The following is a 14,108-nucleotide window of genomic DNA, read 5'->3' on the forward strand; positions in this document are numbered from 1 at the left end:
GTCACATGTGCGACAGCTATTGATGTTGGTGTTTATCTTTGTTACAGAATTACAAAAAATACAATAAATATGCAACCCCCACTGTGAACACTGTGAATTCTCCTTTGTACACTGGGAAGTGTGTATATATACACACACGCACGCACGCACGCACACACACATAGTACTGTATATGTGTGTTTCTTATCTCAATAACTATAAACTGAACTAATTGGAAATACTAAATGAAAGGAATCATGTTACAGCATTTGTTCTCAACCCACTGCCCTCAAAGATTCTTTGCCGTGTGCCCTCCATTTCCTACAGTCTCTATGAATGTGTCTTTGTGTGCCCTTGAACACAATGCAAACAATTTGCTTTATAAATGCTTTATTGATTTGAGAAGTTTTCAGAAAGGTTTAGTAATTTTTTAAGATATTTTCAGAGATATTTGAAAGATTTTAAAGATAAGATCAGAAAAAATGTATAGGCATGTAGTACAATCATAGTACTTTTGAAACATATGGATTTTTCATGATCTCAGAGGTTTGGCACAAATGTAGCTCATTGTGTTTGCACAATAAATATCATTCCAGCAACGGTTAGCTGTGGGATAAAATGAAAATAAAATCAGTCTTAATCATTACTGTTGAAGTTTGAATAAAAAACATTAAACAATAATAAAATTAATTCAGTGCATTCAGAAAGTATTCAGATCCCTTTCACTCAGTTTTTGCTCTGATATGCATTGTCAGCTGTGAGGACTTTTATAAAGAGGTGTATGTGTTAACAAATCATGTTCAATCAATTTAATTTACCACAGGTGGAAAAATGAGGTTGAAACATTTCAGCAATGATCAAAAATTGAAGGCATCTGAGGTCAATTCCAAGTGTTGTTCCAAAGGGTCATAATACTTAAATGAAATTTTAATAAAAACACAATTGATAGGAGATCATTCTTACTGTAAAAGTTTATCTCCAGGCAGCTCTCTGCACCACTATTATTGTTGGGTTCTCCAGAGCACCAGTTGGTGAAGTCAAATTGAGATCCATCAGTCCACAGCCATTGTCCATCCTAATAAGTGAAGAAAGTCAGTAGAGAGTTTAATATATTCATATTTTGGACATTTTTGAATAAAAAACAGTGCCCTCCGTCTCCTTCTTCATTGGATAACTTCTTTCCCGGGGGCTCATTGGATAGCAAAGTGTCCATCTAATGAACACTTTGGGATCTTGCCAATAGTAGTAGGTCATCCGGGTATTTTGTGTTTGTGTGTGTTTGTGTTTGTGTGTATGTGTGTGTTATGACTATCATCAAGACACTCCCAAGTATCTGCTAAATTATATAAGACTGTCAATAAAACATCTCTATTTTTGTTTATCTGTCGAAGTCGTCTGTTCGTGACAATTCACACTCCATTAATAATATAATTCAGTCATTTATATTGTTACAATAAAACATAAGCAATTGTTTATTTATATAAAAATTTCAGACTAGACAAACAATATCAGCATTTTAGAGCAAATGACTTACAATTTCACCATCATGGGCACCAATCCAAGCACGTGTGGTAGCAGGCACAAGATTCAGAAGAAAGTTGTTTTCCAATGTATTGCGCACAGATGCAAGATTTGCATCAACTGATTGACAATTTTTCTAAGAGAGAGAGAGAGAGAGATTATTTTATTGCAAATATAAAATCTAATCTGTTTACCTTGAATCATGCAAGACATTGAGTATCACTGAACAATAGGCCTAACTAAATAACAGTACCTCAGCTGTGGCCCAGTTAACTGACTGAGAGAAGAATTTGTAGCATTGCACACCAAAAGGTGTCCATCCATTTGGGCATTTCTCTTGAGCTATACATTGAATAAATTATTAGTTATATAATATTGATGTCACATGTATGTTTCTGTGCTTTAAATGTTGCTTTTGTTATCCTTTTATTTAAACTACACTCCTTTTATAGGAGTTTTTTTTAGGAACATTAATTGGTAATTTTATGGGAATTGTCTTGGTTACCTGCTGCATTCTCAACAGAAAAGACCAAGAAAAGAAGCACAAGAGCTCTCATGACTGCCATGATAATCTGAAAATGAATTAAGAGGAAAAGTGACACATCTGCACTCATATATATACACAGCTGAAGTTAATGTTATAAAAACTCACCTTTTGTCAAATCTTCACTTTCAGAACTTCAGTGTAGATTGTGTGAGGATCAATGAGGAGTCCTATCTTTTATACTTTACTTCAGAGGGAGGGATTCAATAACAAGATGATTGAAGATAAGTAAGGTAAATCTGAATATCATGAACTTATATGTACTTTGATGAAATGTGATGGTTATCAAAATAAACATCATGATCTGACACATGAACAATTTTCTGTTTCATCTCTTATGTTACCATTTCTTTCAATATATGTTGATATTAATTACACGTTTTTGATTGCATAACTCTGTCTTTACATCAAATTATTGTTATTTTACATTACATTTATTGAAAGTATTTTATACTAATATATTGCATGCAATTATGGATTTGTTTATTTTAATAGTTTTAGTGTTTCTTAAATGCAGAGGCATCATGCCCATTGAAACTGAGGGGGCACGTGCCCCCTCGGTTTTTTGAGCCAAATGGATTTTGCATGCAAACTTAAAATCAAAGAAGCATCCATTAATCTGTTACTTTCTTTGAATCTGTTTAAAATGACCAAATTATCAATTTTGTGCTGCATCCTTAGCACATATTAAAGACTACATGCTCTGCAAGTCAATGTTTTTTTCTAAATAAAAGTCACTTGAATATGTTATGTAAATGCAATGACCTAATACATTTTTTTTTTCAACTTAAAATTAGTATTTATTTTTACTAAAACATAGAAGTTGAAAAAATATATATTTTTAGGTCTTACAATTTGAAGTATTTTTAAGTTAATTCAACATTTCATTATTTACAGTGTATGTGTTTGTAGTAAGATGGACTGAACTTTAGGCAGCAATAAAGGAAAAACTCAAAAGCTTCTTTAATTGCACCAAAATCCATTTCCAAAAATAGGTTTTCAAGAGTCAAATCACTCCTATAAAAAAAAGAAAAAACAGCAAATAACTGAAATAAAAAAATATTATTGGTTAGGGTGAGGGTAGTATGCTATCTTATATTTTACTTCAGTCTGTGACATGATAAGGATTGTCGTTTAGAATTTTTTTAGTTTGTCACTAACAAGAAGTTAGAAGTGCATCACATTATCTTCAACATAAATTGTGACTAGGGTGAAAAGAAAGAAGTGATTAAATTACTGTCATTTATTTGATAGTCAAATAAATGCATGTTTTAGTTAAGTGCATATCTAGATATGTCAATTAAATGTGTTAATATTTAGAAAATGTGTGTTTTTTATTAAATTGTCACTGTAGCCTTGTGACATTAATATACTTCTTGAGAAATAATCATCAGAACATGTGATCTATTTGCTAGTTAAATAAATATATATTTTAGTTAAGTGCATATCTAGATAAGTCAGTTAAAACGTGTCTTGTCTTATGATATTTTCCTTGGTCATTGATATACTTCTTGAGAAATAATCATCAGAACATGTGATCTATTTGCTAGTCAAATAAACGTTTGTTTTAGTTAGGTGCATGTCTAGATAAGTCAGTTAAAATGTGTCTCGTATTATGATATTTTCACTGTAGCCTGTAATCATTGATATATTTCTTGAGAAATAATCATCAGAGCATGTGATCTATTTGCTAGTTAAATACATACATGTTTTAGTTAAGTGTAAATCTAGATAAGTTAAAACATGTCTCGTCTTATGATATTTTCAATGGAAATCATTGATATACTTCTTGAGAAATAATGATCAGAGCATGTGATCTATTTCCTAGTCCGGCTGGTGCTGCGCTGCATACTATGGCGATATTACAGACATACCAGGCTGACCTGTTTTTTGGATTTGAGTGCAGGCAAGACGATAGACAAAGAGACATTTGACGAGCTGCGTAGGGCTACAGATCTGTCTCTCGGTGCCATTAAACAAACGGCTCCGCGCTATCGGCCGTTATATGTCTGCTCTGGTAAGCACAGAGAGGCATTTATGGCTAAATTTATCGCGAAGAGCTTGGGGATCCAGAGCCGATCGGCCCTACGCTTACTAAGCAGGCTGCATAGGGCCCCACAAAATACGTAAGGCCCCGCCTTCCCGGCCTCATTTTACAGCGCGTGTTACTGTTGACTGAGATGACAATATGAAGCGGAGCTATCCATCTGGCCATGAAAAAAAGGAAACAAAACGAGAGGTAAAAGAGAGAACAGCAATCAGGTAAACTTGTGTTCTCTTTAAGTTTGATGTCATGTCAGCAAGAGCAAGTTAAGTTGATGTGATGTCTCTCTGTCTCTCTCTATCTGACTTGCTAACTTAGCTGTGTAGTGTTGCCAGTGCCTGTCTGTTACACAAAAATTTATTGTGTGAATATTCTCGTGAGAAAACGCCCAAGGGCAACGGTTATTATGCCGTAACAGCTATTATGGCAACTAGCCCACAAGTTATGCCTGTCTTCCTGGATTTCATAATAAGCATTAAAATGGCAGTCAAAACGGCAGACTCGTATCCCTCGTAATAGGTCTACCATTATCTGAAGTGGCTCACCGGAAGTTTTACCCATATGAGCTCACAGATGGTGGCGCCCACATTTACGCCAGGAATAGTTTGGATAGATTTAAGATTTTTAAACTCAAAGTAGAGGAGTGAAATGAACAACGCCCTCCTGTGGTGATTTGTGTAAATTACATTGCTGTTCAGACTGTAAAGAAACTTTATAGAGAAAATGTCATCAGGTGGAGTCCAATTTACAAGGAGTGTTTTGACTCTGAACCACAAAATGGGCCGGTCAGTTAAATCATAATTATCTTCCTTGCCACCTCAGACCATAAGACCACCTCCAGACTCAGCGGTGTTTGCACAACCTGGAGGAAGACTAAAGTCTCCTTCCCAGGTCCACCCTCATGTCCCAGGATTGTGCTGCTTGCCAGAGGCTCTTTTTTGTCTTCTTGGGGGATGATTAATTGTACAATTAACAATTGAGTTAATTGTACTTGAAAAATGTAATCACCGCCAGCATTTTTTTTTAAGTTGTCAGCCAGCGCCAGCATTTTTCATGATTTTCACAAAAGTTTAATGCCTTCCAGAAAATGTTCTTCCCTGTGTCATCCTACCTTTATTAGTTCTCTTTTTATCACCTCTCTATTATGGGTCGTATTCTTTAAAGACACCAAATTTTGAGCAAAAAGCATTTTTGTGAAGGACTTTTGTTAGAGATCAGTTTCAGAGTGATCCTCAAAACATACACAGACATGCAGCTGCTTGCCCTAGGCCGATACTTCCAGGTTTTATAAGCTGCGAAAGAGCGCCACCTGGTGAATAATAGCTAGATAACTTGTCAATGGCGGCAAAAGAGTTAATGATGACAAAAATTTGAATAATGGCATTTTATAAACTAATTAGGATTTTAGAAGTCCATAACACCAAATTAATCAATCAGAGTGCAGCTGCTCAATACAACTCACCATAAAGACCTTTATTAGTTACAGTTTATCACAAACATATTTGAAATGCAATGTTACACTTCAAACCATCCATTCTAAAATATAGCACAACAAGTTCATTGATTCATGCTTGGCCACTTATTACTCACATACCTATCTTATGGTGCTACACTTCTGCAAGAGGGTGCCAGAACAACAATTACCCATAATACACTGCAAAATACTCAGCCAATGACATGCAAGAACGTATTGGTTTTGTTAATCTGTTACTTTTATGCAACAATGTTATGTTGGCTGAACAAATAATTTTTAGGTAAAGCTGACAAGACACACTTTTTGTTGAATGAAAAAGATTAAATTAAGTTCATATTATTAAATTGATTTTTTAAGTATCACAACATGAAAGGATTAAGTAGAGTTTTGGGTTTGTGTTGATAACTAACCAACATACCGGTATATAATCCTCTAAAATATTAACTGACTTAAAATAATATTAACTTAATATGGCTTTTTCTCTAACATTGTGTTGTGGGCTAAAAATAAGGAAGTGATCAAAACATCATGATGGTGTAAAAACTAAATGCACTTTTAGTGCACTTTTAAATGTCAACTTTTAGTTAAAGATATATTTAACTATTTATTTATTTTTTGGATTCAACAATTAGAAAAGGGACAATAGACTGTTTTGGGGTTTTCTTAAAGGAGTATTCTCGCCTTTATTTTGATACAGATTAATGATGACTTTTTAGAAAAAGAAGTTAGAAATGTATCATCTCCAACAGTATTTAGGGTGAAAATTAAGAAGTGATTAAATTAATAGGATCATGTGAGCATGTGATCTATTTGCTAGTCAAATAAGCATGTTTTAGTTAGCGCATATCTATAAGTAGTTACTTAGAAAACGTGTGTTATATAATGAAAAGTACGTTTTCAATGAGCTATAGACATTGATATACTTCTTGAGAAATTATTATTAGAGCATGTGGTCTACATGCTTCTTAGTAAAATAAGTGTATAATTTACCAAAGAGCAGGATATCCAGTTAAATTAGTTTAACATGTATACATTTTATGAAAACTTACATGAGGGTGGACACAGAAACATTAATAATGATAATGTGATAACTTCTTCACCCTTTCCACTCGATGTTCTTTTCAATATAAATGTGTAAATGTAAACACATGCTATAAAAAACATCATTCCCTTCACTTCCTACAGTAAGTCAATCATTATCATGTCACAGATATTGTTTATAATGCTGAATTTACAGTAGAATATTCCTTTGCATAGATTAAAATTTATTCTTATTTTAAGAAGGTATAATCTGAAGGGAAGCAAATGTTTTACCCATTGTTAGGAAATATATCTGCTGCAGAATTTTAGAGTAAAATGGACCATTTTATCATTGCTTAGAGGAACAATGCCATTTGATTAAAAAGTTGATTTGAGAGGGGAGATATGCAGCAAAGTTTAAGATGCTCAACTAAAATGATGTCAAATGCTTTACAACTCCAAAGCACGTGGAATAAAACAAGCAACTACTGTTAAAACAGATCGATGAATAGTCAAGATGGCAGAGATTCAACCTTTCATCAGAGATTAATCTAAAATGATTTGTAAGTACTGTGACAGATAGAAAACATCTGATTGAAGCTGTTTGCAAGAAGCCCCTGTAAAGCAGCGTTGTTAAAGAAAGGTATGTGCAGAATCACATCAACACATCAACTGGACCAAAGAAACATGACAGAATATTTTGTGTTCTGATGAGAGTAAAATAAATTTTTTGATGTCTAGTGGTTATCGACAGAACCTCGTTGACCCCCGGGTGCTGAAGTCAAGCCACAGTACACTGTAAAGACAGTTAAGCATGGTGGTGCAAAAATCATGTATTGGGATGTCTTCATACTACCGTGTTGGGCCCATTTATATGTATACAAGGAACATGGATCAGTTTGAATACATCAGAATATTGAAAAGATTATGTTGCCCTTTGCAGAAGAGGAAATGTGTCTAAAAGGGTGTTTCAACAAGACAACAACCCCAAACACACAAGTAAGAGGAAAATCTTGGTTCCAGACAAAAAGAATTGAGGTATGGAGTGTCCAGCTCAATCCTTTGATCTCTTCCCCAAATGCAGTTCTTGAAACAAAACCTAAAAATTAGCAGGAACTGTGGATCCTGGGCTGAAATACCTGTTAGGCGCCAGAAGTAGGTTGACTTGATTTGACACAGATGTGCAGCAGTTATCCACGGTTATAACAAGGCTTACTGAACTAAATTGGTAAATTAGTAATTTAATAGTTTAAAGTGAACTAAAATCTTAAGAAATTTCTTCAATTTATAAGTGTGAGTAAAATAGTTGACACTGCTATTTTTTTTTAACAGCTTAATATTCAATTATTCTTTTTAAAAGAACAAGATATTGTAAAGTTGGCTAATGCTTTGATTTGGAATTGAATGTGTAATGTTTTTAATACATTTTCATGAACTATTGGAAATACTTCTAAAGTCAAAAAAGTTTGCCCTCATAGTTTTTCTGCCGAGTGCCCTGCACTAGGTTTGCATTTCTCACAGTGTCTATGAATGTGTCTTTGTAATGTGTTAAGACCCAAGTTCAAAACCTGACCATGTGCAACACTGCTTGTTTGTAATGCCCTTAACTGTGAGCAGTTTCATATACTGTATGTAGATATAGTATATATATATATATATATATATATATATATATATATATATATATATATATATATATATATATATATATATATATATATATATATATATATAGTAATCAGTGTACTTTGGAAGCAGAATGATTTGACTCATGATCTCAAACTTCACACGTGCATCTTGTGGAATTTAACCAATTATAATTTTTGTTTTACAGTTTACTTAGCATATTTCTCTTTGTTTCTCTACTGTTGTTTTGTTTGTAAGCTGGCTAACAAGTATGATCAGATATTAGTGCCATAGGGTAAAATTTTTAAACATAGGTATGAATAAATAGTTTTTTGATATAGTTTAATTGTAAAAACAACCACTATTTTTTACATGACTAAATTGTAACTCCACAATGCTTTATAAATGCTTTTATTGATTTAAGAAGTTTTCAGAAAGGTGCAGTAATGTTTAAAGATAATTTCAGAGATATTTTAAAGATTTAAAAGATAAGATTAGAGAAAAAAAATGTATAGGCATGTAGTACAATCATAATATTTCTGAAACAGATAGATTTTTCCTGATCACAGAGGTTTGGCACAAATGTAGCCCATTGTGTATGTACAGGACTCATCATTCCAGCAATGGTTATCTGTCGGATAAGATGAAAATAAAATCAGTACTGATCATTAGGTGTACTTTAAATATAATCATAAAACAGTAATGAAAAATATACAGTGCATTCAGAAAGTTTTCAGACCCTTTTCACTTGATTTTTGCTCTGATATGCATTGTCAGGACTTTTATAAAGAGGTGTATGTATTCACAAATCATGTTCAATCAATTTAATTTACCACACTGGTGGATAAACGAGGCGTTTCATTTCAGTAATGATCAAGAGCAATGGGAGGCATCTGAGCAAAATTTCATGTGTTGTTGTTTCAAAGGGCCTAAATACTTAAATGTAAATGAGATATTTATAATTTATAATAATTATAATTATTATAATTTATAATAATTTATAAATTTACAGATATTTCTAAAATGTCTGTTTTCACTTTTTCATTATGGATACTGAGTGTAGATTAATGAGATAAAAATGGATTTAAACAATTGTCCTATCAGGCTGCAACATAACAACATTTTCAAAAACATTTTCTGATAACTAAACTAACCTATTTTGTACTAAATGCTATAAAATGTGTAGATTTAAATAAAAACAATAATTATAGAAGACATTCTTACTGGTATGGTTTATCTCCAGGCAGTTCTCAGGTCTACCAGCATTGTTAGGTTCTTTGGAGCACCAGTGGGTAAAGACAAATCGAGATCCATCAGTCCACAGCCATTGTCCATCCTTATGAGGAGAGTCAGTAGAAAGGGTTTACTAATATATTCACATGCCATTAATGATATAATTCTCTCATTTATATTGTAACAATAAAGCATGAGATATTGTATCTATAGAACCAAAAATCAGTTTTATATTAAAACCATTTCTTTTAGACTAAGGAGTATGCATTTTAGAGCAAAATGACTTACAATTTCACCATCATGGCCACCAATCCAAGTGCGTCTGTTAGCAGGCACAATACTCAGGAGAAAGTTGTTTTGCGCTGTATTGTGCACAGATGCAAGATTTCCACCAATAGAATGACAGTTTTTCTAAAGAGAGAAAGATTATTTTATTGCAAATATAAAATCTTATCTGTTTTAGCTTGGATCATGACAGGACACAAAATAACTCGATAACTGTACCTCAGCTCTGACCCAGTTAACTGACTCAGAGAAGAATTTGTAGCAATGCCTTCCAAAATGTTGCCATCCATGATGGCAGTGATGAGCTATACAGTGAATAAAATATTAGTAATATAATATTAAGTCACATTATCAGTTCCTGTGTATGAGTCCCTTAAATGTCGCTACCATTATCCTTTTATTTAAAGTTACAAATTTAATACTCCTTCAAAGTATTATGGGAACATTTAATAGGAATTTTATTAGAATTTAATCTGGAATATTGGTTACAGGGTTTGGTAAATCTGGTAAACGTCTTGGTTACCTGCTGCACTCTCAAAAGAAAAGACCAAGAAAAGAAGCACAAGAGCTCTCATGACTGCCATGATGAATCTGAAAATGAATTAACAGGAAAAGTGACACATCTGCACTCATATGTACACGGCTGAAGTTAATGTTACAAAAACTCACCTTTTGTCAAATCTTCACTTTTAGGACTTCGGTGTAGATTGTGTGATGGTCAATGAGGAGTCCTGTCTTTTATACTTTACTTTAGAGGGAGGGACTCAATAACGCAAGATGACTGAATATAAGAAAGGTATACATCTTAATATCATGAACTTACATGTACTTTAATAAAATGTGATGGTAATCAAAATAAACATGAACATTTTTCTGTTTGATCACCTATGCTACCATTTCTTTCAGTATATTTTAGATATTACAGTAATTAAGTAATTAGAGTAATGTTTTACGTATTTTGATTGTATAACAATGCATTTACTGTCAATATTATTGTTATTTTACATTGCATTTATTACAAATATTTTATACTTATATATTGCATATATTTATTTGTCTATTTAAAATTTTTCTGAATGTTTCTTATACAAATGTACACTAGGAAAAGTCCAAAAGTTGTCACTGGGACAGTACCCTTTCAAAAAGGCACATCTTTGTACCCAAAGAGTGCATAATAGTACTTTGAACTGCCAATATATACCTATTTTTATGTAAATGGTACATATTAGGACCTTTTTTAAAGGGTGCTGCCCCAGTGACAGCTTTGTACCTTTATTTTTGACAGTGTGTGTGATCATGTGAAAAGCTTACATGTAAGAATTTTATTGCAGTCTGCTTGATATAAACTGTAAAAAGAGATTAGTTGGCTCAACCTAAAAAGTAAGTTACCTGGTTGCCTAAAAAAATTATTCAAGTTAAATATTAGTTGACTCAAAAATAAAAATTGTGTAAAACGGTTAATGCTGACTATTATTTTTAAATAATTTTTAATTAATTGTAAGGCAACAAATAAACTTACTTTTTTAAGTTGAACCAACTTATTTACAGTGTACAGAAAAACAGACCTTTTGCCTAAAAAATATGTTTGCATGATATTTTTTCCAAAATAAATGCCACTTGGTTGGATGTGCACTCACATGAATATGTTAATGCAAGGACTTTTTTATTTATACTGAACACTGTAAAATTAAAAAGTAGGATCAAGTTAAAAAAATACTCAATTACATCTAATAAATGTTTTTTTTTCAATGTAAATTGTTTACATAAACATATGTTTAAAAAAATAAATTTTTTAAGTGTTACCAATTGAAGTATTTTTTACATTGATACAACTTTTCACTATGTACAGTGTGTGTGTTGATAACAAACCAATATATCTTTAAAATCGTCCAAATTATTAACTAAATACAAGTAAATACCTTAATAGGGCTCTTTCTCTAAAATTGTGTTGTGGGCTGAAAAGAAGAAAGTGATCAAATCATCATGAACGTGAGTATGTGGGCTACATTTCAAAGAGGTAAAAACTACACTTTTAAAAATATATTTTATTATTTATGTCATTTTATTTCAAGATTGGAAAAGGGACAACAGACTGTTTGGGGTTTTCTTAAAAAAGTATTCTATCTTATATTTTGATAATGATCGCTGTTTAGAAACATAGTTTGTCACTTCAAGAAGTTAGAAGTGCATCAAATTATTTCCAACATTATTTGTGACTGTACGGTAAAAAGAAGGAAGTGATCAAAATAAGCCCATATCCAGATAAGTAGTTACTTAGAAAACATGTGTTATCTTATGAAAAGTGAATTTTCACTGTGCTAGCCTGTAGACATTGATATACTTCTTGAGAAATTATCATCTAAGCATGTGGTCTACATACAGGGCCACTGCTGGTCAAATGGGTGCCCTAAGCAGACTTTTACAGTGGTGACCCCTTTAGTTAAAAAACAAAAACAAAATCAACTATAGTATGTGTGAGAATACAACTTTATTAAAAATGCTATTGTTATCATTTATAATTGTATTTTGACAGCAACACAAACTACAATTATACAAATATGCAATTATATATTATAGCCTATTATATGTAGCTAATGGACTTTAGCTTAATCTACTGTGACAAAGCTAATCTTACATGTCAGTATAAGTCCAAGCAATTTTGCAGAATTACTAAATGTCTTTCTTGTAAATTAAAAGTCAGATTTAAGAAAACAGCAGATGTCTATTAACAAAAGCTGCATACTCTGCTTATAGGGAGCTGCACTACTGTCTACATGCTTCTAGATTAATGTTTACAGATTAATCTTTTGTTAAAAAAGGTTTTAATTTAAGAAGACTTTTGTAGACCAGAATGTAGACTTTAAACATTTAAAACCAAAGAAAAGCTGTTTTAAGCTGCACCCTAAAGAGAAATAATTAGAAATATAGCTTTAATTAAAATGGACTTCACATGCTGACACTGTGCATAGAACGTCAATAACAGGCTGTTTTGAACAGATGCTGTATTGACATCTAGATAATTGCACTGATCCTGATATCTGTTGGTATTAATTCAAGAATAGTTAAACATGGTAAGTGTATTTATTTATAGTAAAAGTAAATATAACTTAGTTATATAAAGCTGTAATATAGCATGGGTCTTCAACGGGCATTGTGGGCCTCTTTGAGGTCTGAGGTGGTATTACCAAGGGTCCTCAAAATATTTTAATTCAAAATAATATTTTTGGAAAAATGCATTAATAGGGTAATAATAAAAATTACAATGTGATGTTAACATTTATTTAGTAAATGTAAAATATGTTGTTAACAGTGACTGTTTATACCTGTTATGGTACACAGAAGACTAGAACAACAACGTAAGACCAAATGGATGTTTATTAAAACATGTAACATAAAACCACCAGACAGGAAGGATATGGTTGGTAAGCAGATGGTATGGTGATGATAATAATGATGATCACAGATAGCAACTCCAACACAAACACTCTTGACAGTCACAAATAACAACAACAGACTTTACTTAACTTCCACAAAGATCAACAACGAATGAAGAGAACAGTCCAAAAGAGTATAGGGGAGAGTCAGGTAGTTTGGGACAGTGCATTCAAAGAGATGAGACCGGACAGTGACTGAGGCTGGGTCCAAAAACATAGGGTGCTGACTTGTTGCCTTGCTGCCTCATGAGGCAATGACTTCGGAGGCATGAAGGTTGCTCAGTGAAACGTTTTCGGACGCACTTCATAGGCAGCGTGTTTGAAATATGAACAGAGAGCGCCATTTTGATAACTAATTACATATTTAAAACTGCAATACTAATTTCCGTAAAAAGTGAAAATATGTATTTTTTACACTAAATTTGTGCTCCAGCCGCTTTCTTGACCAACATCTTATTTTATCGAACTCGACCAGGCTTGACCAATCTCATTCTCCATGCGCTGATTATTTTAATATCTTATTAACATAACCATCATAACAAAGCATCTAGTCTAAATTTGATACATGTCCTAGGGGTCCCTGCACATCCTTTCTATCTATTAAGGGGTCCTTGGCCTGAAAAAGGTTGAAGACTGTGATATTTGCACAAGCTGCTTTAGTGATGCAATGTTAAAACAACATATAGGCAGAGGTGTAAAGTACTTGAGTAAATGTACTTCGTTACTGTACTTAAGTATTTTTTGGGCTACTTTGTACTTGTACTGAGTATTAAAAATATAGGCTACTTTTACTCTCTACTCAATTACATTTTTGATTGGGTATTTGTACTCTTTACTCCACTACATTTGAAATGACACTTAACGTTACTCGCTACATTGTTTATTCGTCAAATAAAAACGAGACGAAAGTGTCAGAGGGTGATGATGGATAGAATCTGTGGTCGCGAG

The 14,108-nt window shown here is 32.8% G+C and overlaps 2 protein-coding genes across 2 annotated transcripts; both read right to left on the reverse strand.

Annotated features, from left to right (window-relative positions):
* Nucleotides 1-358: 358 nt before the first annotated feature.
* Nucleotides 359-2,175, reverse strand: LOC135774934 (ladderlectin-like). Its single transcript, XM_065284923.2, has 6 exons — nt 2,153-2,175; nt 2,006-2,072; nt 1,754-1,842; nt 1,514-1,636; nt 943-1,054; nt 359-585 (listed from the first exon to the last, which is right to left on the reverse strand). Exons 2-6 carry the CDS (start codon nt 2,064-2,066, stop codon nt 512-514), a joined length of 459 nt encoding a protein of 152 aa, XP_065140995.1. The 5' UTR covers nt 2,067-2,072; nt 2,153-2,175; the 3' UTR covers nt 359-511.
* A 6,456-nt stretch (nt 2,176-8,631) lies between these two features.
* On the reverse strand, nt 8,632-10,310 carry LOC135779103 (galactose-specific lectin nattectin-like). Its single transcript, XM_065289760.2, has 5 exons — nt 10,250-10,310; nt 9,946-10,031; nt 9,730-9,852; nt 9,433-9,544; nt 8,632-8,839 (listed from the first exon to the last, which is right to left on the reverse strand). The coding sequence occupies exons 1-5, from the start codon at nt 10,308-10,310 to the stop codon at nt 8,772-8,774; spliced, it is 450 nt and encodes a 149-aa protein (XP_065145832.1). The 3' UTR covers nt 8,632-8,771.
* Nucleotides 10,311-14,108: the final 3,798 nt, after the last annotated feature.

This window comes from Paramisgurnus dabryanus, chromosome 1 (genome assembly GCF_030506205.2).
Source record: "Paramisgurnus dabryanus chromosome 1, PD_genome_1.1, whole genome shotgun sequence".
Taxonomy (NCBI): Eukaryota; Metazoa; Chordata; class Actinopteri; order Cypriniformes; family Cobitidae; genus Paramisgurnus; species Paramisgurnus dabryanus.